We start from the raw sequence: 27,636 nt of genomic DNA on the forward strand, positions 1-27,636 counted from the left end.
ATTTGTGCTCCATGTCCTGTCTGCCCTGTTCTTCACCTGTAAGTTATCTTTTGTTTATTATTAAAGAACTAAGTTTACCTGTTAGTCTGTACTTGGGGCCTTCACAACATAGCAAACATGACAGATACTGTATTCATCTAAAAAGATATCCACACACACCTTTCCCAATGGCAATATTTTTCTCTTAAAATCCAAAACTCATTTGGGCCTGGAGCAAAAGGCATCAGAATTTACACAATGTAAAAATCCTGATTTCCTAACATACTGACAGAGGACCTCTTGGCACTCATTAAAATCCTATATCTTTGAAAACCCTACAACTTGAAATAAATAACATGCATGACTATAACACTCCAAGTCAAATGAGATCCACACGCTTAAATAAGGAAGATGGGATGACCATTGCTGAACTGTCCCCAGTTTAGATCACAGTGCTCGCTTGTTTTTATTTGCTCTTTAGTAGATCAGGTAAAGTTGTAAAATAGTGGTTAAATTCTAAAAAACTTCTATTTTTTTCATTGGATGTTGTTCTACATAAACGATTGAAAAGTTTTATTTAATTTTTGTAGGAACAAACATAGCGTGTTCCTACAAAAATGTTATAAAATAAAATAAAATGTTTATGTCAAAAACTGTTGTTTTATATATAAAGAAAGGTTATGCTTACATGTTCAAGTGAGAGTGATACTTTCAGTATCAATTTCACTTTTTTATTATTTATAATACTTTGGGGAGATTGCTTGAAAGCAAGCTCCCCGCAAAATGTCTCATAACCATTTTTCCATCTTGTTTCTTTCTCAATCTTGCCCTTTTAAATTGAATCTCTGTGAAAACCGTAAAACAAGTTGTGATACAGGTTAAAAATCTAACAGCATTCAACTTATTCGTATTTTTAACCTTAACCTTTAGATTTATAACCTTACTTTTCCTCACAGACCTTCTGGTATGACGCTGCCAGCTCCCTACTACCGACCAGAGGAGGATGATGAGCGGCCCTTCATCTGCTCTCTGGCTTCTGATAACGGTATTATGTCATGTTCCGATGTGCCAGCGAGGCGGGAAGGAGGACGCATATGTTGTCTGGATAAGGAAGATGCTCTGCACAGACAATCTTTGGGCCTGAGTCCTGAGCCACTGTCTAATGGCAGTGGTGCTGGTGAAGCTCTGGGTCTGTGCATTAATTGGAACCAGTATTATACTAGGTGCCATACTGGAAACAATAACCCCCACAAAGGAGCAATCAACTTTGACAACATTGTATATGCCTGGATAGTCATTTTTCAGGTATATCCCTTTTTTATAAAAAAAAGAAAACCATCTGTCTGTCTCTCTCTCTCTCTCTCTCTCTCTCTCTCTATATATATATATATATATATATATATATATACACACTACCGATCATAGCCGGTCATCATCACTACCGGTTTATCTACATTGTACGTAGATTCTCACTGAAGACCTCAAAACAGTAAATGAACACATAAGAAATTATGTAGCAAACAAAAAATTGAAAAAGAACTTCAAATATATTTTAGATTTTAGATTCCTTAAACTAGCCGCCCTTTGCTGTGATGACTGAAATATTAGCTTTTGGCTCTCACTCAATGTCACTCTGGGAAGTTCTTTCAAGGCTCTTTGGAAAACCATTTCAGGTGACCACCTCATGAAGCTCAGGGATATAATGCCAAGTGATCAAAGCAGTCATCAAAACAAAGGGTGGCTACTTTGTAAAAAGGTAAAATATAAAAATGTTCAGAGTTAGTTCACACTTATTGTTTACTATATAATTCCATGTGTGTTCATTCACAGTTTTGTTGCCTTTGGTCAAAAACTGCCTTTTAAATAGTCATGAAAATAAAGAGACCCTTTAAGTGAGAAAGTGTATTTAAAACTTTTGACCGGTAGTGTATATATGTTGTATATTCATAAATTAATGAATACTGTTCTGTATTACTGTATTCTAAAAATTGACAAATTAAACAAAATGTGTCCGGAAAATGTCTCTATCTATTTCTCCAGGTGATAACATTGGAGGGCTGGGTTGAGATCATGTATTATGTGATGGACGCCCACTCCTTTTACAACTTCATCTACTTCATTCTACTCATCATTGTAAGTAACAGCAGTAAAAATACAGTATGGGCTATGCTTGATTAAAGGGTTAAATGCTACAGTTAAAAGAAATGTGTCATCTTTTCCACTGGGGGCAAATCAGTGTTTTATTTAGCAAACGCTTACAGAGATCTAGTTTCTCTAGTCAGTTTTTGCATTCAATCTTTTTCGTGGGATTTTATTAGCATGCAACATCTTGACTTGGTAATATTTGCCAACTCTGTTGGAGATGTTATGCAAATCTATCAGATTGTCAAGACATCTCTTGTCAAGTGACCGCCACAGGTTTTCTGTTTAAAGTAGTTCTGGACTCTAGCAGGCCCATTCTAAAACACACATTTCATTGTCATTGTTTTGTTGCCTTGACTCTTTAGCATTCCGTAGACAGATAAAGGCTTTCAGTCTAAGCTAACTACAATTTAAAACTATTCATAAGTTCACCAACCTCAGTTGCATTTGAAGAAAAGTAAACCCAGAGCATCATGCTGCCACCACCATGTTTCGCTGAGGGTGTAATGTCTTTTTGGTGAACATCAGTGTTGTTTGATGTGCCAAACATGTAATTGCATGTCTTCTCCTCTCTCTCTCTCTACAACCCATTTCCCGTCGGTCATCTTACAAAATAAAGGCCAGTAGGGCCACAAATGAAGAACAAAAATTCACTAGAATTGGCAGACATCATTTCGTTGCTTTGTTCTGTCAGACTGAATCGCACTTTGTTTACCCTTAAGTGAACCGAACTGCATCATGATGGAGAGATAAATTAGAACCCAAACTTTTTGATTATACAGAACATTTCAACAGAAGTGATTGACTACCATAGGTTGGACTATGATATGAAGCGCCCCACAGAACTTTTAATGCTTTTTATCCATAATTGATGTATTGTGCTTCTTTGTGTTCTACTGAGCACTATATTGACTCAGGGCTTTAATTTAAGCATTGATAGGTCATTTAAATAAAATAGCATCATAAAATACAATCTACAATCAATATTTAAAGGACGGAGGAAAATACCTGTAAGTTACATAATGCTGAGTAAGGCAAATAGGAGTGGAGGATTGACTTGAAATGTCCAAAGAAAGAACGTAATGTATTCACTTTCTGCAAGAGCTTTAGCAGATGTTTTTCATACATTGCCAGATGGAACTGTAATGAAGGTTGTTTTATTCACTGTGTCCTTTTGGCTGACTGTAAACAGGATTAAGTCCCTATGTGCTACAAGAGAGGTACAATACAAGTCCCAGATGTTGCATTTTCTGTAAGCAGGTTTAACAGATATTATGTTGTAAATACAAATTTAAAATTAAAGTACGAGAAAAAAAACTGACACTGACAACAAGAATATTTAAAGAAGAAATTATTTTAGAGAATAATAGTATTCTCTAAAATAACAATAAAAGGTAAAATGAGACCACATTCAATGTGCAAATCAGCTTAACACAGGTGCACCATTTGCTGTTTTCGTAATTTTGTTTCTAACCTTTTTGAGTGAAATTCGTAACATCATGTTATTTTTGTCGTCCGATTTTTCGCTTTGAACATCAGATTTGAGTTCCACAATTGGACAGTTTGGTTGACAATTTTCTTTGGCTTTGCATGTTTTAGGTTTTTTTTTTTTGTTTGTTTGTTTGTTTTTTGTGGCACTAGTAACCTTTATTTCAAAGCAACCAAACAGGAAATAGGCAGAAAGAGAAGGGGGTAAGATATGCAGCAAATGTCCCAGGTTCTATACAAAACTGTACTACCACTAAAAACTTCAAAAAAGAAGCTCTGCCAGGTTTTGAAATATTTCTTGAAGTTACACAAGATTTTTGTTTCCATGCACAAGCCCTTTTTGTTTTGTAGGATCACAGAAACTGTTTCCATATTTTTTATTGTCCTTTCTCCTTCAGATTTTCTACCTGTTAAATGCATTCTTTGTCTCTGATCTCATTTCTCAAATTAAAAATTTCACAAAAATATTTTTTTCCCCTTTATAAATTTTGGTCTACCACAAATGCACAAGAGTATGATCACTTTAAGGGTTTGTGTATTTTTAATGAAACAGCCTAATTAAAAAAATACACATGCCTTTAAAAACAAACTGTAGTATTGGGGTCACTCAAATGATTAGCTGTTTCATTTTGATCCAACTGTATATTCAAAAGTTCAGAATCCTCTAGAAATCATATCGTCCCATTTGAAATGAGTTTAAAACGTCCCTTTTCAGTTATTGTATCGCCTTCCCGTTGAAGTCTGTTAAATGAGGAGTGTTTTCAGGGTTGCACAATTTAGTAGTAGTTTGTCCTCCATCATGTTAAACAAAGAAATTAATTTCTGCATGACACTTCATACAATGAAAAACTGTACTGAAAAACTGACATAGTGAAGAGAGTGACTCAATAAAAGTACATGCTAAAGGGTGAATGCCAAGATGTTTCAGGTATCTGTCAAGTTTGCAATAAGAAACAGCTCTAAAGCATTAAATTGTATGTGACAGCAACAACACAATTTATAAACATGTTCTACAGTAAGCTTGGGTTACTATTATTATTTGTTTTTGTGAGCTCCTACATGCTTTAAGATGTGTGCATATTGGTGTGTGTTTATGTCTTTGCATGCATGCATTTATAATGTGGTGATCATCTAAATGTGTGATCAACTGCTCCCCCTGATTATGCTTAAAGCTGTCTGCTGTACAGAATCACAAAATAGACACTCACACAGATGCAAGCCTGGAGGGAAATCAAAGCCTCCCACACCTGCAGACCTGCTTTGACCCACAGACCACAGATGGGTGTCTCTCCTCCTTTCTTTCCACCTCCCATCTACATTTCCTATTCGTGTGTTTCTCTCTGTAAATATCTCTGAGTTGAACGGACTCTTCTTCACCTTGCCCTAAATCTTTGATCGTTGCAGATAAAAGTCTAGAAGTAGAAGGCCATTAGTTTTGGATTTTGTAAGCATGGATCTTTTATTGAGCATGCCTGTTCCAAATGTTTTGGCCTTCAAGATGTGTTTATGTCCATCTGCATTTTTTGGCAAACATATATCGTTTTTGGAAAGACAGAAAGTAAGAAACAATTTAAAGGTTATAAGAAGCTTACTGAGTGTTGCTCTTTGTCCAGCAGTCTGGGTTTTTGGTTTGTCAGGCTGTCAAGGGAAATCTTTGATCAGAGAAGCAGCAAAAGGCCCATATTAACTCTTGAGGACTTGCAGAGAACCACAGCTTTGGTGGGTGAATCTGTTGACAGGACAAGTTTTGGTCTCAAGTATATCTTGACCTTTCCAGAAAAATGGCCAGATAGAAGTTATTGTTGAAAGAAAGCCATTAGTCCTGCCTGCGGGACTGAGCTTGAATTTGCCAAGAAGAATGACAAACATGCCCTATTTTGTGTTGGTTATCTCATACAGTTCCAGTAAAATATTTTATAGTTTGTGGAGCAAAGTTACAAAATATGGAAAAATTCAAGGGGTGCAAGGCACTGTATTTAACTAATTTTCAAATTTCAATACAGAAAACTTACAGTCAAATTGGGGAGTTTTCTACCTATTAATTTCTAATATTATGAAGTTCAGTTTTTCCCAAACAATGACCATAAAAATCCAACATCCTTTACAGACACCAGATTTATTTTTACCTAGACCTCTGTCTATATTTAAAGTTTTGGTGTTACAAACTAGTGTCACAAATCAGTGTAATGTTTAATATTTATGTGAACAGGATAGCATGATGACAGTGGACTGCACCTTTTGATCAATATGTTAATGTGTCATTTATTGTCTAGTTTAGAAAAAAGTATTTTAGCCAGGTTAAACAACCATTTTATTGTATAATTTTTAGTTTCTTAATATGTGTCTATAAAACATTTACCAAATCACTAGATTACAACTCAGACCAAAGTTAAGAGCCGGTTCATGAACCCTCAAAGACTGCACAAGTTAGCTAAACAAAATCCTAATTGGTAATCTTCATTTATACTCACTGATGTCTAATTTCAAAAAGATTTTAAATTCAAGTCAGAGAACAGAAGGAAAGAGAGTGAAAGCCAGACACTGAACTTTGCCTTGGGCATGTGCTGGCTCTGTCTGTCTCCTCCAGTCAGCCTTGGTTTGATAGGACGCCAGACCTCAGAGACCTTCAACATGTGTGCAAGATTTCCACAATTGGAATCATCAAGTGTGAGAGCTTGTACAAACAAGTATGCATTTACCCTTGGAAAAGTCCCATTCTTCACATCTTTGTTCTTTGCATGTTGGTTAAACAAATTATCACTTGATTTTTGGCCTCTTACACACAGCAGCAGTTCAGGTCTACATGCTTAGCATGAACTCTAACACTAATTTACCTTTTTACCCTGAATCTTCTTCTATATCATCTTTTATATTCATGCAGAATTTGACTTTTTATCCCATCTCATTCAGATTGGTTCATTCTTCATGATCAACCTGTGCCTGGTGGTCATCGCCACTCAGTTCTCAGAAACCAAACAGCGGGAGCACCAGCTGATGCAGGAGCAAAGGGCACAGTGCCTGTCCTCCTCCACCTTAGCTAGCATGGCTGAGCCGGGAGACTGCTATGAAGAGATCTTCCAGCTGGTCTGTCACGTCCTTCGCAAGGCCAAGAGGAGATCGGCAGCCCTCTATTACACTCTGAGAGGGAAGCCTGCTCCAGCTAGCGCAGGCAGGAGTAACAGGCGAAGTGGAGGGAATGTAAATGGAGATCGACATAATTTGAGGCACCATAGATGTAAGTAAGAGGCAAATTACTAACGTGAAATTAAACACATTCTTTTTGACAGATTAAATAAAGGATTTCTGGTTCATGTGACTGCTCAAGAATGTATTCAAGACTAGATAGCTGTTCAGTGTTCAACACTAGATAGCATACATACTTGTGCTGTTGTATCCCTACAGCACACAAATGTCCACAACACAGCAAGACAAACCATGACTCCCATGGTCAAGCTAACTCCATCAGCCTGACTGTCCAGAACCCTGAGGAGTGCCCTGTATGTCTGAAAGAAGGTGCAAGGACAGCAGGACATTTGGAGAATGGGGATGAAAATGAAGAGGATGCCATGAAGGAAACAGACAAAGAGGAGAACCACTTGGAGGAGAAGAAAGACAGAGAGGGGAGGCAAAGGAGGACGTGCTTCGGACGTTGCAGGGATCTTTGGAAGGATATGAGAAGGAAACTTTGGGGTATCGTGGAGAGCAAGTACTTCAGCAGAGGCATTATGATTGCAATTCTTATCAACACTATCAGCATGGGCATTGAGCACCACAACCAGGTAAGATGACCAATCTTACTATCCACTGCGAATGTTAAGGTCTCAGAGGCACTAAAGTTCTATTTAAACAAAATTTTGTTTGATAATATTTCACTAGCAGGTCACTGAGTTTTATTATTGGTAAGTGTAATATGAATTTGTTACAAATACATTTACATGCACAGATTCTCCCTTTACTAAATGCCATAATTATGATAGATATTTCACTTCAAATTTAGATGTATTCTACAAGCTTCTCGCAATATTTGCTGGAATTTTGGCCCATTTATCAGGAAAAGCTGGTGTTTGGTTTGTAGGCCATCTTACACACAGAAACGTTTTCAATGCTGCCTAAAACTTCTCTCTGGAACTGAGATCTGGGTTTTGTGATCCATTTCCACAATTGGGATTTTTTACTTTGTTGCCTTCAAATCACTTTGTAATTAATTTGGCAGTATGCTCAGCGACATTGTCTTTTACGAAAACTCAAATTGTCTCTAGACTTTAACTTCCTGACTGATGCCTTAAGATGCTTGTATATAATATAATATTTCCATATAATTTTCATTCCTCATGATGCCATCCATTTTGTAAAGTGCACCAGTCTATCCTGCAGCAAAACACTCAAACAACGTGATGCTGCCACCCATGTACCTCACAAATGGGAGTTTTTCCAAATGTAAAAATGGTTATTAAGGGCCAAAAACCCCTCTTGTATGAGCATGTAGCGACAGTGGAAAGTAAAACTCCCTTTTAAAAGGAAGAAACCTCCAGCAGAACCAGGCTCAGTGTGAGCGGCCATCTGCCATGACCGACTGGGTGTTTGAGAGAACAGAGCAAAGAGAACACAGAAGCACTGATGCAGGAGTACTTTTTATAGGAAAGAAAAGGAAAAAATAATGGTAGTAGCTCCTTAAGAGGCTTCATCTAGGAGAGAAAGACAGCTAAGCAGATGAACTCTGAGCCAGTTTTCAAGTCTAGAGTATGAAAGAGAATACGTGTATACTTAGTCATAGTGAAAGCTCAACTAGTAGCTATGTCTAGGAGAGAGACAGGGTTAAACACAGATAAGACAGGGTCATGTGATCATCTGTAGAAGCAGAACGTTAAATTGTTGGCAGCAGCTCAGCCAATGACCCCCTCCAGGCAGATGCCACAATTAAACACAGAGCCAGGCCAGATATAGGTTTTAGGAAGACAAAAACAGAGAGAGAACATAAAGTTAAAAGCTGAAATAACAGCAAATAACTCAAAATTGGAGAGTAGTATGAGAATGTAGCAGAGTGAGAGAGAGTGATCGTTATGACCTCCAGCAACCTAAACCTATAGCAGCATAACTACAGAGATAGCTCAGGATAACCCAAGTCAAAAAGGAAAGTTTCCCCTACCAACATCACCATGGTCACCCCATCTATAAGCCTAGTCTTTAGAAAAGACAGGGTGTCTGCCTCACGGGCTAAAACTGGGAGTTGGTTTCACAGGAGAGGAGCCTGATAACTAAAGGATCTGCATCCCATTCTACTTCTAGAGACTCTAGGAACCACCAGTAAACCTGCAGTCTGAGAACAAAGTGCTCTGTTAGGAATACATCGAAAGGTTTAGAACGCCTTTCTCATTTAATGGTTTTCTTTATGTTTATGACTATTTACATTGTACATACAGGGGTTGGACAATGAAACTGAAACACCTGGTTTTAGACCACAATAATTTATTAGTATGGTGTAGGGCCTCCTTTTGCGGCCAATACAGCATCAATTTGTCTTGGGAATGACATATACAAGTCCTGCACAGTGGTCAGAGGGATTTTAAGCCATTCTTCTTGCAGGATAGTGGCCAGGTCACTACGTGATACTGGTGGAGGAAAACGTTTCCTGACTCGCTCCTCCAAAACACCCCAAAGTGGCTCAATAATATTTAGATCTGGTGACTGTGCAGGCCATGGGAGATGTTCAACTTCACTTTCATGTTCATCAAACCAGTCTTTCACCAGTCTTGCTGTGTTTATTGGTGCGTTGTCATCCTGATACACGGCACCGCCTTCAGGATACAATGTTTGAACAACTGGATGCACATGGTCCTCAAGAATGGTTCAGTAATCCTTGGCAGTGATGCACCCATCTAGCACAAGTATTGGGCCAAGGGAATGCCATGATATGGCATCCCAAACCATCACTGATCCACCCCCATGCTTCACTCTGGGCATGCAACAGTCTGGGTGGTACGCTTCTTTGGGGCTTCTCCACACCGTAACTCTCCCGGATGTGGGGAAAACAGTAAAGGTGGACTCATCAGACAACAATACATGTTTCACATTGTCCACAGCCCAAGATTTGCGCTCCTTGCACCATTGAAACCGACGTTGGGCATTGGCATGAGTGACCAAAGGTTTGGCTATAGCAGCCCGGCCGTGTATATTGACCCCGTGGAGCTCCCGACGGACAGTTCTGGTAGAAACAGGAGGGTTGAGGTGCACATTTAATTCTGCCGTGATTTGGGCAGCCGTGTTTTTTGGATACAATCCGGGTTAGCACCCGAACATCCCTTTCAGACAGCTTCCTCTTGCGTCCACAGTTAATCCTGTTGGATGTGGTTCGTCCTTCTTGGTGGTATGCTGACATTACCCTGGATACCGTGGCTCTTGATACATCACAAAGACCTGCTGTCTTGGTCACAGATGCGCCAGCAAGACGTGCACCAACAATTTGTCCTCTTTTGAACTCTGGTATGTCACCCATAATGTGTGCATTTCAATACTTTGAGCAAAACTGTACTCTTACCCTGCTAATTGAACCTTCACACTCTGCTCTTAGTGGTGCAATGTGCAATCAATAAAGACTGGCTACCAGGCTGGTCCAATTTAGCCATGAAACCTCACACACTAAAATGACAGGTGTTTCAGTTTCATTGTCCAACCCCTGTAGATTCTCAATGAAGGCATCAAAACAGTGAATGAACACATGCAATTATGTACCAACCCAAAAATTGTTAAATAATTTTAAATATGTTATATTTTAGAATCCTTAAAGTAGCCTCTTCGCAAGCATTTCCATTACTGTTATTTCAGTACCGGTACCTACTTTTTTGGTACCTCCTTCTTAGCAGAGCTAAGCGAGGCCGAGTCGGTACTGTACGTGATGTGAACAAACGGCTGTTCACTGATTGGCCGTGGGCGCAGCCAGCCGTAAGAGTCGACCAGCGTAAAAAAAAACAACCGGCATTTTCAAACGTGCATTCAAGCGAGTGAGAGAAACATATGATGGAGTCCGCACAGTTATCTGGAAAAGTCACCCCTTGGAGCAACGACGAGGTGCAGTCTTTTCTGGGAATTATAGGAGACTGCAATATTCAGCGGTAGCTGAATAAATATATAGGCAACAACTATTAGAAATAAAATGGGACGTAATTCAAATCTTTCCAAGTCTCTTAAAGGGAAAGTGAAATCTTTAATAATAATAATAATAAAACGGATGTCAAAATCCTACTCATCAAATCAGATTGTCACTGCAGTCAGCAGATTTAATCCCCAGGCAATAGACATGTTACTTCTTGTTTTTGTAACGCGCTTCGGTCTTTTCTTCTTTACATTGGTGGTTGGGTGTTTCATTTGCGGTTATGCAGCACGACACATGTGCTGTGCCTCCAGTAGGTGTTCCTTTCAGCGGAGCAAACCCGGGTCTATGGAAATGCAACACACAACATGCAGAGCCGTGCGGAGCTGTTCCGGGCTGACCAAATCGAGCTAGTGGAAAAGGGGCATTTGTCGGGTTCTGGCAGTACTCATCATGTTCCTCCTTGCACAAAGCAGCAGATAACGATTTTGATGATGGGTTAAGGACCTTTGACGGCCTTGACGAGCACTTCTAGAGTAACTGCCTATCTCCTGGAAACTCCTCAATGATCTTGAGTTTGTGCTGGGAGACACAGCAAACCAATGGCACATATTGCTATGCCATCCTGGTGAAGTTGCCTGTGCAACCTCTGTAGGGTCCAGGTATCGCCTCATGGTACCAGTAGTAAAACTGACCCTGGCTAAATGCAAAACTACTAAAAAGCTGTCAAAAAATGAGAGAGGAAAACATGTCTGTGGCCTCCATCTGCGAACCATTCCTTTTTTTGTGGTGGTCTCATTGTTGCACCTTTACGGCACCTGCTGTTAATTTCATAAAAGTGCTGACACTGATTAACAACCCCCCCACTACTTAACGGACTAGATCAAAATTCCAGGCAATTAATTCACTTTATAGTGTACTCTGATTAAAAAGTGTTCTTTTTTTACCAGTCTATATTAGATTATCAAAATAACTTTATTAAAAAGCAGAATGCATTTATTAAGAGAGAACACATATCCAAACCAACCTAAATAGCTAAAACTGAATAGCTACACCCAGGCCTTATTACTGCAGATTACTGGCAAATTACAGTAGAAACAAGAACTCAAATAGAAAGTATCTAACAACATGAAGTAGGCTAAAAGATATTTAAAAGCCACACATCCTGTACTGATTAAAAATATCTTTGAGAACAGGTAAAAAACAAAGTTACTGACACCTATCAGTCTAATAAAAAGATTACAAAACTGTTCTTAAGACTTTGAGACAACAGGAAGAGCCATTGAGGACTGTAGCCTCTGAACATGGGTTGCACAGTTTACCCCTGCTCCACTGCTGCGACCCAGGGGCAATGAATTTCTTGTGAAGGATTTGAAATTGCAAATAAAGTCAGATGCATATATGTCAATGTGGTCCATAAGGCTTTGGCTCTTGGGTATTCCTCTATTTAGGATTTTTGCTGGAGGTAAGGTCTTTTCATCCAGAACATAACTTACACTAAATGAATATGTTTCTGTCAACCTGCAAAAACTATGGAGGCAGAAAAATGCACAAGATACACAAATAAAGCAATAAAGATGTCTATGTCCAAAGGCCAGTGTGGGCTCCCGAATAAGTTCCTTCTTTTAAAAGCCCACACTCGTTCAAAAAAAAAAAAGATTCTCGCCAGGAACAGAGCTGAAAACCGCTGTGCAACTTCTGCCTGCCTTTGCACTTTGGAGGCCTCTTTTCTCCTCTCCCCCCTCTGCTCACTTGTCTCCCCTCCGATCCACCTTCCCCAACAACCCCTTGTTTATTTTTAGACTCTTCAGAGATGAGAGAAAAAGAAAGCAACTACTCTGTACACTGTCAGAGAGTGAGTGGGTGGGTGACAGAGGGAGAAGAGGGGAGGCAGTAGGTGAAACCAAGGGAGGTAACAAAAAAAGAGTCAGAGAGTAGATGTGACACTTGTGGTAAGACAGGAAGGATGGTAGGAAGGAAGACAGGGAGGCATAGAAAAAATAGAAATGGGAGGTTGACAATGGGGTTTAATGGGGGAAATAAGTGGAGTGAGGTGGAGATAATATTAGGAAATAGGGCTACAAAGAAGAATAGCCTGAACTGGAGAGGGAAATAAAGAGGAATCAAGCTGTCTTATGTAACACCTTGTGAGTCTTTGCTTGGATGTGTTTCAATTGGTGCCTTTACGCAAGTATAAAAAAAGATAATATGTTTGGTCTTACACAGGCTGGACAAAAAATTGTGTTTGCATGTGCATGTGTGTTCTTGGCAGGCATTTTCCACTCTTGCTCGCTGACACCTGCTTCGTTTGCTTCTGAAGAGTCAGGGCCAATGTTAAAGAGCCGGCTCTGTTTTGTCTGCTTTTGAGCAAAATGTTTATACCTCTGTCAAGAAACTGTGTGGCACTGATGATCTACACCCACTCTCATCTGTCGGAATCTCATCTGCTGTTGCAATATTTCTTTCTGTTACTCGTCGGAGTGAGAGGGGAGTGAGAAATGATCACGCCAACGCACTCTGTTGACACCATAGTGCTGTATGCCAATCTAAATAATTGAATGCAATGTTCCAAAGCAATCAGTATCTCTGCTGGCTCAGAGCTTTTGGAGTAAGTGCACAAATAAATAAAAGTGAGGTCTTGACAATGAAAAAAGTGTGAATTGGATCAAACATTGATGGAGTGAAAATATGTGCATTGTACAGTAAATATATACTCCAAATTCAAAACGTTTTCTGAGCGACACAGGAAAAACAATCTGTAAAAATGTTTTACAGATTAATTTGGTACAACCTAGATTACCAACAAAAATAGCTAGTTAAACTGAGAAGATGTAATTTTGTAAAACAAAAAAAAAATAAGCCACAAACTCAATAGGATGTTCTTTTAAACAATGGGACAGGGGATTATCCTCCAACAAGACATAACACTTTTCTGCCTTCCTGTGAATGCTTGCTTTAGGGAGTTGGAAAGCTGGTTATGACCAAAGGTTAAACATTTGAATCATTAAGAGCAATGGAGGTTTTGTGCTTCTCTGTGGAACAGAGCACCAGAATCTTAACTTTGTGGCACTACTAGCGGGTTATGGGGTCTGGAAAAGGTGTACAACTGTGTCCTCTGAGGTATTTTGGTGGTGCTGCAGGATACTCTGTTGCTTTTTTAGTGCTCTCTGGTCTTTGCACACCCAAAGCAAGAGATATGTTTGCATTAGACTCTGCCAGGGCTGACCCTCATCCTCAATATGGATTGTGGTGTTCATTAACAGGGTATCAAGGTATAGTCCTGTTGTGGAGGGTTGAAAATGTCAAGATTTTATATTTGCTTTTTGTAAATGTTGTGATTCCACTGGCTTCTTCAAGCCCTGACTTTCAGTATGCACTATTGTGGTTTGCAGTTAAGTGTAAAGCAGTCATCATCTAACTCCAAAGCTGTGGTCAGAATGGTTGTTTGCTCATTCCAGGTTGAGGATCCTTCTCTACCCTAAATGGAGAAGTTCAAACATCTTGGCATCTTGTTAACAAGCGATGTTAGGATGGAGCAGGAGACAGACAGACAGATTAGGGTCTCATCTGCTGGGATACAGGGCTTGCTCGCGTCCATTGAGTGGAAGAAATAGCTGAGCCAAACAGTAAAGCTCCTGATTTACTAGTCCAACAATTTTACATATGTTCATGAAGCATTGATCACAACCAAAAGGACGAATGGCTTCTTCTGTTTTTCCCCCCGAAATACATTTTTTGAAACAATTTAAGGGTAATTTCTTAGGTTTATGCGGCTGCAATAAAAGTATAATAAAATTATAATTTATTTTATGAATTTATACACCTAGGGTCCCAAAACATATGAAGGGTGCTGTAGATTTGTTAGGAAAAATGAAGTAGGCAGGTATGTGTTTCTTCTAGCCTTGTTTCTGTAAATACAAAACCTGTCTTGAAAGCAATAAGATAAAGTGCAAATCTAAAGGGTTTCAGTATAGCCAGGAAGTGGAGGGGGAATAAAATCATATTAGTAGATGAAATTATTTTCCTGAAACAATCTAATTTATCCTTCCTAAATCTAATACAACTACCTGTATCATGTTATTGTTACATAGTGCAAAGAGTGCAAATAGAATATAGCTAAGATTCATATTATTTCATTGAGTTATACTGAATTTAACTAATGTGAAAAGAGAGTTTCTTTTTTTTGAAAAAGGCAAATAAATGTCTGATCATATGATAAAAGGTTGTCTCTCCTTATTTCATTTTCAAAATATCAAAAGGTCAAAATAAATGTAACACGTAAGAAATGGAACCTGTTCTCATTTCTGCCAATAACTTTTAATATTTACTTTAATAACATGATTTCTAGATTCTTTTGTCATGGTAACAAGTAAAAATAAAACACTAAAATCACTCTTTACAAACTGCACACACAGAAGAAAAGTGTCGAGTAAATGACTGTCTGCAGTGAAATCATGGCAAATATTCAAACTATGCAGATAGCAATGTTCTCTCTTCAACGTTGCACTGATACTTATATTTTTGGTTATATGTATAAGTGTGTACTTTAGGGAGGAAATGGTTGCAATTGTTATTGATTACCATGATAACATTTGTGAAAGTTAGTATTACTCTTAAAATTATTTTTATTAATTCATTAATAACATTAAAACCCTACTTGTTTACTGTGTTATTAAAAACTGTCATATTGTTTAAGGCCGACTTGACCCACATGCAGAAAAACACAATTAAACAGAGAAACGTTTAAGAAAACTTTATTTTCAGGCTCAGGTGAAGGAAACAGAAGTAGCAGAGAGACTGCAAGGGAAAACAGACGCAGGTAAGAACCACTACTGAAATTCTCAAATATACTCTATAGAGAAAGCTTACATTGGGTAGGGTTAAGTCCGCCAGGGAGAGAGGTTGTGATCCTGGTGAGCGGCGGGCTATGCAACACTGCCGTAGCAGGTGAGTCCTGAGAGTTATGGTGGAGGGTGGACAGGGTTCGCTTGAAGCTGTGAGGACAACGTCAGATCTGGCTGCCAGCGGAACAAAACAAGAATCCAGAGTCCTTAAAAACTGTTGGTAAGTTCCTTCTGATATCTCTCATGAACGAGACTTGATCAACCTGAGACAAAAACAAACATTAGTCAAAGTACAAAAACAGAATCTTCTCAGAGAAACAACTCCATGAATTGGCCAGGTTAAATACCACGAAGAGGCAAAACACTCAGGCGTCGAAGTACTGGCTCGCCTCCTTCTTATAGTCCTCCAGCTGATGACACTCATGCGAAACACCTGACCACCCAGAACTCAGCTCCTAACGCCCCTACTGGTGGAAGAGGGTTAGTAGCAGGCAAAGATGACCAGGATCTGACAGCACCACCCCCTCAACGACCGCCTCCGGGCGGTCCAGACGAACTGGCCTGGGACGACCAGAAGTCCTGAATCAGTCTAGAGTCCAGGATGAAAGACCGGGGAACACAGAGGCGATCCTCGGGACCGTAACCCTCCCAATCCACTAAGAACTGCCACCCCCTTCCCCGTCGACGGGAGGCCATAATCCGGTGGACTGAGTAGGCCGGGTGGCCTTGGAACTCCCGGGCGGGTGGAGGGGGCACGGCCGGAGGGCAAAGCGTGCTGGACTGGACAGGCTTAATCTGAGATACATGGAACACAGGATGGACTCGGAAACTAGGGGGCAAACGTAGACGTACAGATGAAGGATTAACCACAGAGTCAATAACATAATGACCGATGAACCTGGGAGATAGCTTCCGGGACAGAGACTTGAGCGGAACAGTCCGTGTAGATAACCACACCTGCTGACCCGGGTGATAGGCCGGAGCGGGGATCCGTCGTCTGTCGGCGTAGTGCTTGTTGGCTGCAGCAGACCGCTACAATGCCTTGGTGGTAGCCGCCCAGATCCGTCTGCATCACCGGACGTGCTGTCGTACAGAGGTAACAGCAATCTCCTTTTCATCCACAGGAAACAGGGGCGGAAGCAGAAGGCCAGCAGGCGGCCGATTGGATGTCTTATTACGAGCACAGGTTCTACAAGCAGAGACATAGTCCTTAACGTCCCGGTGTAGAGTGGGCCACCAGAAGCGTCTGGTTATAGCGGCGATGGTCCGACTTGCTCCCGGGTGGATGGCAAACCTTGAAGCGTGAAACCAGGTAATGCGCCGGGACTGAACGGCGCTGGGAACATACACCCGATTAGGTGGTCCAGATCCTGGTCCCGGGTCAGCAAGGAGGGCGTGCCGCACGCTGTCCTCAATCTCCCAGGTCACGGCTCCAAAAGTGCAGCTAGGAGGCAGGATAGGCGCAGCTATATTCTCCGTCTCACTAGAGGAAAACTGTTGTGACAAGGCATCTGGCTTAGTGTTTCTGGTACCAGGTCTGTAAGAGATCAATAGATTAAAGCGAGAAAAGAATAAAGACCAACGTGATTGTCTGGAATTTAACCGTCTTGCTGACTGGATGTAAGACAAATTTCTGTGGTCTGTCCAGACCAGCACTGGATGTTCAGCGCCATCCAACCAGTGCCGCCACTCCTCCAGGGCAAGCTTAATAGCCAGGAGCTCTCTGTCACCCACATCAAGTTCCTCTCCGTTGCAGATAAGCGACGGGAGAAAAAGGCACATGGATGGAGTCTTGCGTCAAGGTCCTGGCGTTGGGAGAGCACCGCTCCCACCCCGGTGTCCGAAGCGTCCACCTCCAGAACAAACTGCTTTGCTGAATCAGGATGAACGAGCACTGGTGCCTGGGTGAACTTGGTCTTCAAAGCGCCGAATGCGTTATCTGCTTCCAGAGTCCAGATGAATGGCACCTTGGATGACATCAGGGCTGCGAGGGGACTGGCCGTCTGGCTGTAGTTCAGAATAAACTTCCTATAAAAATTGGCAAAGCCCAGAAACCGTTGTAGCTCCTTCCGAGTAGTTGGAATAGGCCAGTCCTCCACCGCCTTGATCTTGTTGGGGTCGGCGCGAACCTGCCCACCCTCAAGGACCAGGAAGCTGATGGAAGACTGATGGAATTCGCACTTCTCGGCCTTCACATACAACTGATTCTCCAAAAGGTGCTGTAGGACAAGCCAGACGTGCCGGCGATGCTCTGCAGGAGTCTTAGATTAGACCAAAATGTCATCAAGGTAAACAAAAACGAACAGGTTCAGGAGGTCCCTTAACACATCGTTCACAAGGGCTTGGAATACAGCGGGTGCATTACATAATCCAAATGGCATCACAAGGTACTCAAAATGTCCGAGTGGGGTCTTAAAAGCCGTCTTCCACTCATCTCCCTGGCGGATTCGGACCAAGTGGTAAGCGTTTCTAAGATCAAGCTTAGTAAAAATTGTGGCACCATAAACTGGTTCGAAAGCTGATGAAAGCAGGGGTAAAGGGTACTTGTTTTTGATTGTGATGGCGTTTAGTCCCCTGTAATCTATACATGGGCAGAGAGATCCATCCTTCTTGCCAACAAAAAAAAACCCGGCTCCCAATGGAGAAGAAGATGGACGGATTATCCCTGAGGCTAATGACTCCTTTATATATTTCTCCATTACCAACCTCTAAGGTCCAGAGATCTTATATAAGCGGCTGGTAGGTAATGGAGCTCCCGAGAAAAGGTCGATCGCACAGTCGTAAGGACGGTGCGCTGGGAGAGATTGAGCCCGAGACTTGCTAAATACTGATTTTAAGTCATGATACTCACATGGTATTTGAGTAAGATCGATGGGTTCAACCTCTCTCTCCTTTTCAGGAGTACTATGAGGAACAGCTGAATGGAGACAGGATGACAAACACTGTGTGGACCAAGACTCTACCCGTAACTCAGCCCAGTTCAGATGCGGGTTGTGATGTTGCAACCAAGGAAACCCTAGCACTAGAGAGCTCTGTACTATGGGAAATGCAAACAAAGTGATGAGCTCCCTATGATTACCAGACAAAACCAATTCCAAGGGAAGTGTTCTATGGGTTATACTGTGGAGCGTCCGGCCATCTAAGGCTAAGACTTGACGTGGCATGGTTAATGGTTCCGTCTTAATCTGATGATGTTTTACCAGATCTTGATCAATTAAGCTCCGTTAACAAAGGTAATCTCACCCACGAACTCCCCAAATATAGACAGTTTATAAAATGTCCGACCAGAGAGGACAACATTCTGGATCACTGTTACACCACCATCAGAGACGCTTATCACGCCGTCCCACGTGCTGCACTGGGCCAATCCGACCACATCATGGTCCACCTGATTCCTGCATACAGGCAGAAACTAAAGCTCTGCAAACCTGTTGTGAGGACGACAAGGAAGTGGAGCAGTGAGGCTGTGGAGAATCTCCAGGCGTGTTTAGGCTGTGCAGACTGGGATATGTTCAGGACTACTACCAACAGTCTGGACGAGTACACAGAGGCTGTGACTTCCTACATCAGCTTCTGTGAGGACAGCTGTGTACCATCATGCACCAGGGTGAGTTACAACAATGATAAACCCTGGTTCACAGCCAAACTCAGAAGGTTAAGACTGGATAAGGAAGAGGCCTTCAGGAGTGGGGACAAAGACATATACAGAGAGGCAAAGTACAAGTTTGGCAAGGCAGTAAAAGGGGCCAAAAGACTGTACTCTGAGAAGCTCCAAAACCAGTTCTCAGCCAACGACTCTGCGTCTGTCTGGAAAGGGCTCAAGCAAATCACCAACTACAAGCCAAAAGCCCCCCACTCCATCAACGACCGACGCCTCGCCAACGACCTGAACGAGTTTTACTGCCGCTTTGAAAGACAAAGGGACAGTCCTGCAACCATCCCCCACGACACCCCCCAACAGCTGCAGCCACAATCCACCACCCCCACCTCCCCAACCTCAAGAGGGGCCTTGGCACCTCCAACCCCACCCTGAAGTTCCCCCCCACCAGCCCCCTACCCACGCCGGGGACGGCTCTTTCCATCCAGGAGAGGGACGTCAACAAACTCTTCAGGAGACAGAACCCCCGGAAAGCTGCTGGACCGGATTCTGTCTCACCAGCCAGCCTGAAGCACTGTGCTGATCAGCTGTCTCCAGTCTTCACAGACATTTTAACACCTCACTGGAGACATGTCATGTGCCAGCCTGCTTCAAGTCCTCCACCATCGTCCCTGTTCCCAAGAAGCCAAGGACCACAGGGCTTAATGACTTCAGACCCGTCGCCCTGACCTCTGTGGTGATGAAGTCCTTTGAGCGCCTTGTGCTCTCACACCTAAAAGACATCACCAACCCCCTCCTGGACCCCCTGCAGTTTGCCTAAAGAGCCAACAGGTCTGTAGATGATGCAGTCAACCTAGCCCTTCACTTCATCCTCCGGCACCTGGACTCCACAGGAACCTACGCCAGGATCGTGTTTGTGGATTTCAGCTCTGCCTTCAACACCATCGTCCCAACTCTGCTACAGGAGAAGCTCTCCCAGCTGAGTGTGCCCGACTCCACCTGCAGGTGGATCACTGACTTCCTGTCTGACAAGAAGCAGCGTGTGAGGCTGGGGAAGCACATCTCTGACTCCCTGACCATCAGCACCGGTTCCCCCCAATGCTGTGTTCTCTCTCCTCTGCTCTTCTCCCTGTACACCAACAGCTGCACCTCCAGTCACCAGTCTGTCAAGCTTCTGAAGTTTGCGGACGACACCACCCTGATCGGACTCATCTCTGATGGTGACGAGTCCGCGTACAGATGGGAGGTGGACCATCTGTTGGACTGGTGCAGCCAGAACAACCTTGAGCTCAACGCTCTAAAGACAGTGGAGATGGTTGTGGACTTCAGGCAGAACCCAGCCCCACCTGCCCCCATCACCCTCTGTGACTCCACAATTGACACTGTGGAATCTTTCCACTTCCTGGGAACCATCATCTCCCAGGATCTCAAGTGGGAGCCAAACATCAGCTCCCTCATCAAGAAAGCCCAACAGAGGATGTTCTTCCTGCGGCAGCTGAAGAAATTCAACCTGCCAAAGACTATGATGGTGCACTTCTACACAGCCATCATTGAGTCCATCCTCACCTCCTCCATCACCATCTGGTACGCCGCTGCTACAGCCAAGGATAAGGGCAGGCTGCAGCGTGTCATTCGGTCTGCTGAGAAGGTGATTGGCTGCAGTCTACTGTCGCTCCAGGAACTGTACACCTCCAGGACCCTGAAGCGGGCAGGGAAGATTCTGGCTGATCCCTCCCACCCCGGTCACAGACTCTTTGAGACTCTCCCCTCTGGCAGGAGGCTGCGGTCCATCCGGACCAAAACCTCACGCCACAAGAACAGTTTTTTCCCATCTGCCACCAGCCTTGTTAACAAAGCCCGGAAACCACCTTGACATTCTCCCTTTCCCCCACACCCCCCCTTTTTTGCTGACAGGACACCTGTAACCTGTAACTCTATGCGTTACATTAACGCTCAGCTTGGACTCCTGCTTTACTTGCACTGCCATACTTGCACAATGATCACCTGCACTGTTGTATTGCTCTTGCATCCTATACTGCTCTATATTTACTCTCACTCAAAACTGTGCACATATATTTATATTATATTGTAGATATGTTTATACTGTTTAATTTGTACTGTATTGCACCGACTACGCCAAAATAAATTCCTTGTATGTCCAAAAACGTACTTGGCAATAAAGCTTTTCTGATTCTGATTCACAACCCGAATCTAGAAGGGCGGAAAGAGTTAGGCTCTGTTGATTAAATACTAATGTGACGGGTAATGTGAAACGTGAGGGCATGCCAAGAGGCTTCTGGTCCACCGCTTGCCCTGCTAGAACCGGCGGACCAAACCTTTTGGCCGAGCTGGACAAGCCAACACAAAATGCTCGGGGGACCCGCAGTAAAAGCACTGCCTGGCCTCTCCTCGATGATTCCGCTCATCTTACGGGTATCCAACCGGAGGGCTAAATCAATGTATTCATCTAGGTTATCCGGTTCTTTCAATAAAACTAGAGCTTGAAAAAACATTGACTTCAGGGTGCTGGAATTCCAACCAGACGCAATCGCTAAGGTTCGAAACTCTATGGAGAACTCCGTGAGCGGTCGATTGTGTTGCTTAAACATACACAATCTACGAGCCACATCAGTCAGACCCATCTCTAGGTCAAAAATTGATCTAAAATCCTTCAAACATTCATTGTAAGTGCAGCCAAAATGATTATAATTAGTAAATCTTGCCTCCGCCCATCGGAGTGCCCTACCAGATAACAAACCTAGAATATAGGATACCTTTGCATCATCATGGGGAAAAGACTGTGGGGAATGGTTAAATACTAGGGAGCATTGCAACAAAAACCCACGACAACCTCCCACCTCACCGGAAAACTTCGTCTCGGCCATGCAGAAGTCGCTGCGTGACAGGAGGCTCCGCAGCGGCCTCCGGTGGTGCTGTAGTTCTGACACTCAGGGCATGCTGCATGAGTCCCGTCATCTCCCCCAGCTGCTGATTAACCTGTCGCTGTTGTTCGAGGAGCGAACCGAGGGTTGAATCATGCGCCTGGATTATCAGACCCTGTTCTGAAACGGTTCTCCGTAATTTTTCTGCGGGTCCGGCTGGTCTGAGTGTTCCGTCATATTGTTTAAGGCCGACTTGACCCACATGCAGAAAAACACGATTAAACAGAGAAACGTTTAAGAAAACTTTATTTTCAGGCTCAGGTGCAGGAAACAGAAGTAGCAGAGAGACTGCAAGGGAAAACAGGCACAGGTAAGAACCACTATTGAAATTCTCAAATATACTCTATAGAGAAAGCTTACATTGGGTAGGGTTAAGTCCGCCAGGGAGAGAGGTTGTGATCCTGGTGAGCGGCGGGCTATGCAACACTGCCGCAGCAGGTGAGTCCTGAGAGTTATGGCGGAGGGTGGACAGGGTTCGCTTGAAACTGTGAGGACAACGTCAGATCTGGCTGCCAGCGGAACAAAACAAGAATCCAGAGTCCTTAAAAACTGTTGGTAAGTTCCTTCTGATATTTCTCATGAACGAGGCTTGATCAACCTGAGACAAAAACAAACATTAGTCAAGGTACAAAAACAGAATCTTCTCAGAGAAACAACTCCATGAATTGGCCAGGTTAAATACCACGAAGAGGCAAAACACTCAGGCGTCGAAGTACTGGCTTGCCTCCTTCTTATAGTCCTCCAGCTGATGACACTCATGCAAAACACCTGACCACCCAGAACTCAGCTCCTAACGCCCCTACTGGTGGAAGAGGGTTAGTAGCAGGCAAAAATGACCAGGATCTGACAAAAACATATTTTGTATTGTCCCTCAAATGCAACACCTTGGACACATTGCAGCAGAAGCAAGCAGAAAGCAGTCAAATTAAAGCTATTTCGACCACTGAAGAGCACCGCACATTAGATATAGTTTTTACTTTCAAACTTGCCAAGGGGAGGTTTTTTTAAAGACTTTTTCCCTCCTAATATGCAGAAGGAACCATAATAAATTGTAATCTGCCTCCCAGAGCAACTTGGGGCTTATACTAACAAAGTCAACTTTTAGCTGAATGTTTGCAGACTTAAGGATGTTCAGCTTTATCTGTTTAACGTTTTAACAACTTGTCAGACATCTTGTACTAATGCAATAGTAGCAGTGACACCTTATGTTGGAAGAAACTGAACAGCAATCTTTATTTTATTGACAGGATCTATACAGCAAATCAACTTACAGTGCTCTAAACTTTAAATAAAATACTAAAACAGCTTGCAACATCCTCTGGACTCTTTCCATCTTTCTGGCACTCATCCCACTTTAGACAGAGCAGCTCTTCTTTCTAGTAATCGGGCCAACTTTATTAGTTCACCAAATCTCAACCCAGGGATCAGACCAGGAAGCAGGGTCATAGTTTACCACTCCTCTCTGCAGCTTTTGTACTGTTACCCATCAGTTACCCTATTAAGACAGTGTCTTGCCCACGGCCAAAACTGAATAGATTAAAAAAAAAAAAAAGTAAAAGTAGCAAACCATGAAAATCTCATAAAAATAAACACAACTCTGACTGAAAATAAAAATAAAACAATTAAATGTGGCTTACTGAACATACGATCTCTCTCTTCAAAGACTTTGTTAGTTAATGACTTGATTTGTGAAAATCGCATTTATTCACAGAAACCTGGCTGCAGCAAGAGGATTGTTAGTATAAATGAGTCAACATATCTCGAAACACTGAGCAAGGAAGAGTAGCAACCATATTTCAGTTTGATTTATTGTTTAGGCCCAGATAAATTAATAGCTATAGCTCTTTTGAATATTTAATCCTTAGTTTTCCTCATCCAAATTGCAAAGCACTAAAACCACTTCTGTTTGTTGCTTTGTATCATCCACCAGGCCCTTATTTAATTATATATATATATATATACAGGTCCTTCTCAAAATATTAGCATATTGTGAAAATTGTACATTCATATATTTTAGATTCATTGCACACTAACTGAAATATTTCAGGTCTTTTATTGTCTTAATACGGATGATTTTGGCATAGAGCTCATGAAAACCCAAAATTCCTATCTCACAAAATTAGCATATCATTAAAAGGGTCTCTAAACGAGCTATGAACCTAATCATCTGAATCAACGAGTTAACTCTAAACACCTGCAAAAGATTCCTGAGGCCTTTAAAACTCCCAGCCTGGTTCATCACTCAAAACCCCAATCATGGGTAAGACTGCCGACCTGACTGCTGTCCAGAAGGCCACTATTGACACCCTCAAGCAAGAGGGTAAGACACAAAGAAATTTCTGAACGAATAGGCTGTTCCCAGAGTGCTGTATCAAGGCACCTCAGTGGGAAGTCTGTGGGAAGGAAAAAGTGTGGCAGAAAACGCTGCACAACGAGAAGAGGTGACCGGACCCTGAGGAAGATTGTGGAGAAGGGCCGATTCCAGACCTTGGGGGACCTGCGCAAGCAGTGGACTGAGTCTGGAGTACAAACATCCAGAGCCACCATGCACAGGCGTGTGCAGGAAATGGGCTACAGGTGCCGCATTCCCCAGGTCAAGCCACTTTTGAACCAGAAACAGCGGCAGAAGCGCCTGACCTGGGCTACAGAGAAGCAGCACTGGACTGTTGCTCAGTGGTCCAAAGTACTTTTTTCGGATGAAAGCAAATTCTGCATGTCATTCGGAAATCAAGGTGCCAGAGTCTGGAGGAAGACTGGGGAGAAGGAAATGCCAAAATGCCAGAAGTCCAGTGTCAAGTACCCACAGTCAGTGATGGTCTGGGGTGCCGTCTCAGCTGCTGGTGTTGGTCCACTGTGTTTTATCAAGGGCAGGGTCAATGCAGCTAGCTATCAGGAGATTTTGGAGCACTTCATGCTTCCATCTGCTGAAAAGCTTTCTGGAGATGAAGATTTCATTTTTCAGCACCACCTGGCACCTGCTCACAGTGCCAAAACCACTGGTAAATGGTTTACTGACCATGGTATCACTGTGCTCAATTGGCCTGCCAACTCTCCTGACCTGAACCCCATAGAGAATCTGTGGGATATTGTGAAGAGAACGTTGAGAGACTCAAGACCCAACACTCTGGATTAGCTAAAGGCCGCTATTGAAGCATCCTGGGCCTCCATAAGACCTCAGCAGTGCCACAGGCTGATTGCCTCCATGCCACGCCGCATTGAAGCAGTCATTTCTGCAAAAGGATTCCCGACCAAGTATTGAGTGCATAACTGTACATGATTATTTGAAGGTTGACGTTTTTTGTATTAAAAACACTTTTCTTTTATTGGTCGGATGAAATATGCTAATTTTGTGAGATAGGAATTTTGGGTTTTCATGAGCTGTATGCCAAAATCATCCGTATTAAGACAATAAAAGACCTGAAATATTTCAGTTAGTGTGCAATGAATCTAAAATATATGAATGTTAAATTGTCATCATGACATTATGGAAAATAATGAACTTCATCACAATATGCTAATATTTTGAGAAGGACCTGTATATAGATATGCTGCCAATAGATAGAAATTAACTGGCTGCATGGGGTAAATTTTCACTGTTTTGCTGATGATACTCAGCTTTATTTATCCATACATCCTGATGGGCCCAACTAGTGAGATAGACTACAGGCATGTCTTGAAGACATGAAAGCTTCGATGACCTTACATTTTCTTCTATTAAATTTAGACAATTCAGAAGTCTTTTAAAAAGAAACTGCTTATTCAATTAACTTATGTAGACCCCTTAAAATTGACCTACAGTAATAAAGTAAAAAAATCTTGGTGTTATTTTTTGACCAGGACATGTCATTTAAATCCCCTATCAAACAGGTTTCTATGTTTTCCTTCTTTCACATCTGGAATATGGCCAAAATTAGAAACATCCGATCCAATACAGCATCAATACAGGCATGTGTGTGCTGGCTGACCCCAAGCAGCATGTGTTCACTGACATGGAGTAGGAAGAATAAAGGGCAGCTAAAATCTGGTTTTCCACTAAGTAATTTTTTTAACTCTCACACCAAAATTGTATTTTTCAGTTTTTTTGCTTAGATTAATCACAATATCTACTTATAGTGTTTTACTTGTCACAATCATAAATTATGTACTGTAGCTTAAAGACTGCCTGCTTATTTTCACTCAAGTAGGATGTTTTATTCACACACATTAAAGCAACATCATGCTTTTTTAGGGACTTTTCAAAAGAACAACAGAAGGAATAATTTTTGGGAAATATGTTTGACAGAATGGAAAAAAAAATCCTGGGCCAAAGGGATCAAGTTAAAATTAACATTGTAGAACAGCATGAAACTGAGTTAAGCAATGAAAGGTAATAAGGCAAGAAGAAAAAGGATACCATATAGAGAAGGTGGGCGAATGCCTAAGGAGGGAGTGATGATGGCATTTTGTCTGAGTTAAACTGTGATGTCAAGAGTCATAATGGCTATGTCAATAGCAATAAATCTCCCATCCTGTGTTGATGTTTAGGACGAGTGAGGGAATTCTGTATATATGTGAAGGTTAGAGCAAATTTAATGGAATAACAATTTGATTTGTGTGTCTGTTTACAACCTAATTCTCTCTTACTACAATAGCTTTTCTGGTGCTGTTTTTGTATTTGTAGATGTACCTTTCACAACTGTGCATATTTAGCGATAAACGTATATTTCTTTTGCTTCCTAACAAACTGTTTTCTATTCAACTTTAAGTGTTTTATTTGTCTCCTTACCTTTGTTCCTAATCCATCCTGTCATCACCTGCACCATCCACTGTCTTCTCCTCATCTCCTTCTTCTTAATTCACTCCATTCCTTTCCTGTTCTCTTTCTACTGATCGACAGGGTGATATCGATTGGCAAGAGATGGGTCAGCCTGATAATGAGACTCAGAAAAGGAGAGAGAAAAAAGGGATAGAAGAAGTAGGGGAATGGAGATAGATTTGAGGCAAAAGATTAGAGCTGGGGGAGGGGTGAGAATGTGTGTTTCTCTGACATGGTTTGCTAACTTTGGCAGGGCTCTCCTTCCTTTTTTTTTCTGCTGGCTTTGAAACTGAAAATTCACAGGGGGTATCAGTGAAAGCATCTGATCCATATTGTGCAAACACAACATTCAGTCATATGCACGCTGGGATAAAGTGCGTCTAGTCATGCACAGTCACATACAAATGGAAATAAGCCCTGAAGCAGCTTCATTTTAGATATTGGGGTTTGCTACTTATGCAGTGTGGTTTTTATGCAGTGCCCTCCAAAAGTGTTCACATCTCTTGAGTGTCTCCATATTTTGATCCTTCACAACCCATAACTTTATTATGTTTTAATGGGATTTTCTGTAATAAAGCAGCATAAAATTACACACCATTTATTGGTAAAAATATACACATTACATGCAAATTAAAAAAGAAAGACTTGTGTGGTTACGTGTTCAGGCTCCCTTAGTACTTTAAAGAAACTCAGCAAAAACTCAGTCAGACTGGATGGAGAGTATTTGTGAACAGCAAATTCAAGACTTGTTGCAGCTTCTC

At 42.0% G+C, this 27,636-nt stretch overlaps 1 protein-coding gene across 1 annotated transcript in view; it reads left to right on the forward strand.

The window, feature by feature from the left end:
* LOC124863112 (voltage-dependent T-type calcium channel subunit alpha-1I-like) overlaps positions 1-27,636 on the forward strand; it is a 127,298-nt gene that overhangs the window by 41,705 nt on the left and 57,957 nt on the right. The window contains exons 5-8 of the mRNA XM_047357361.1: positions 936-1,284; positions 2,020-2,112; positions 6,520-6,844; positions 7,012-7,388. Of these exons, the coding sequence (XP_047213317.1) occupies positions 936-1,284; positions 2,020-2,112; positions 6,520-6,844; positions 7,012-7,388 (1,144 nt within the window). The remainder of the gene's footprint in view (positions 1-935; positions 1,285-2,019; positions 2,113-6,519; positions 6,845-7,011; positions 7,389-27,636) is intronic.

The sequence above is a fragment of the Girardinichthys multiradiatus genome, chromosome X (assembly GCF_021462225.1).
Source record: "Girardinichthys multiradiatus isolate DD_20200921_A chromosome X, DD_fGirMul_XY1, whole genome shotgun sequence".
NCBI classification, from domain to species: Eukaryota; Metazoa; Chordata; class Actinopteri; order Cyprinodontiformes; family Goodeidae; genus Girardinichthys; species Girardinichthys multiradiatus.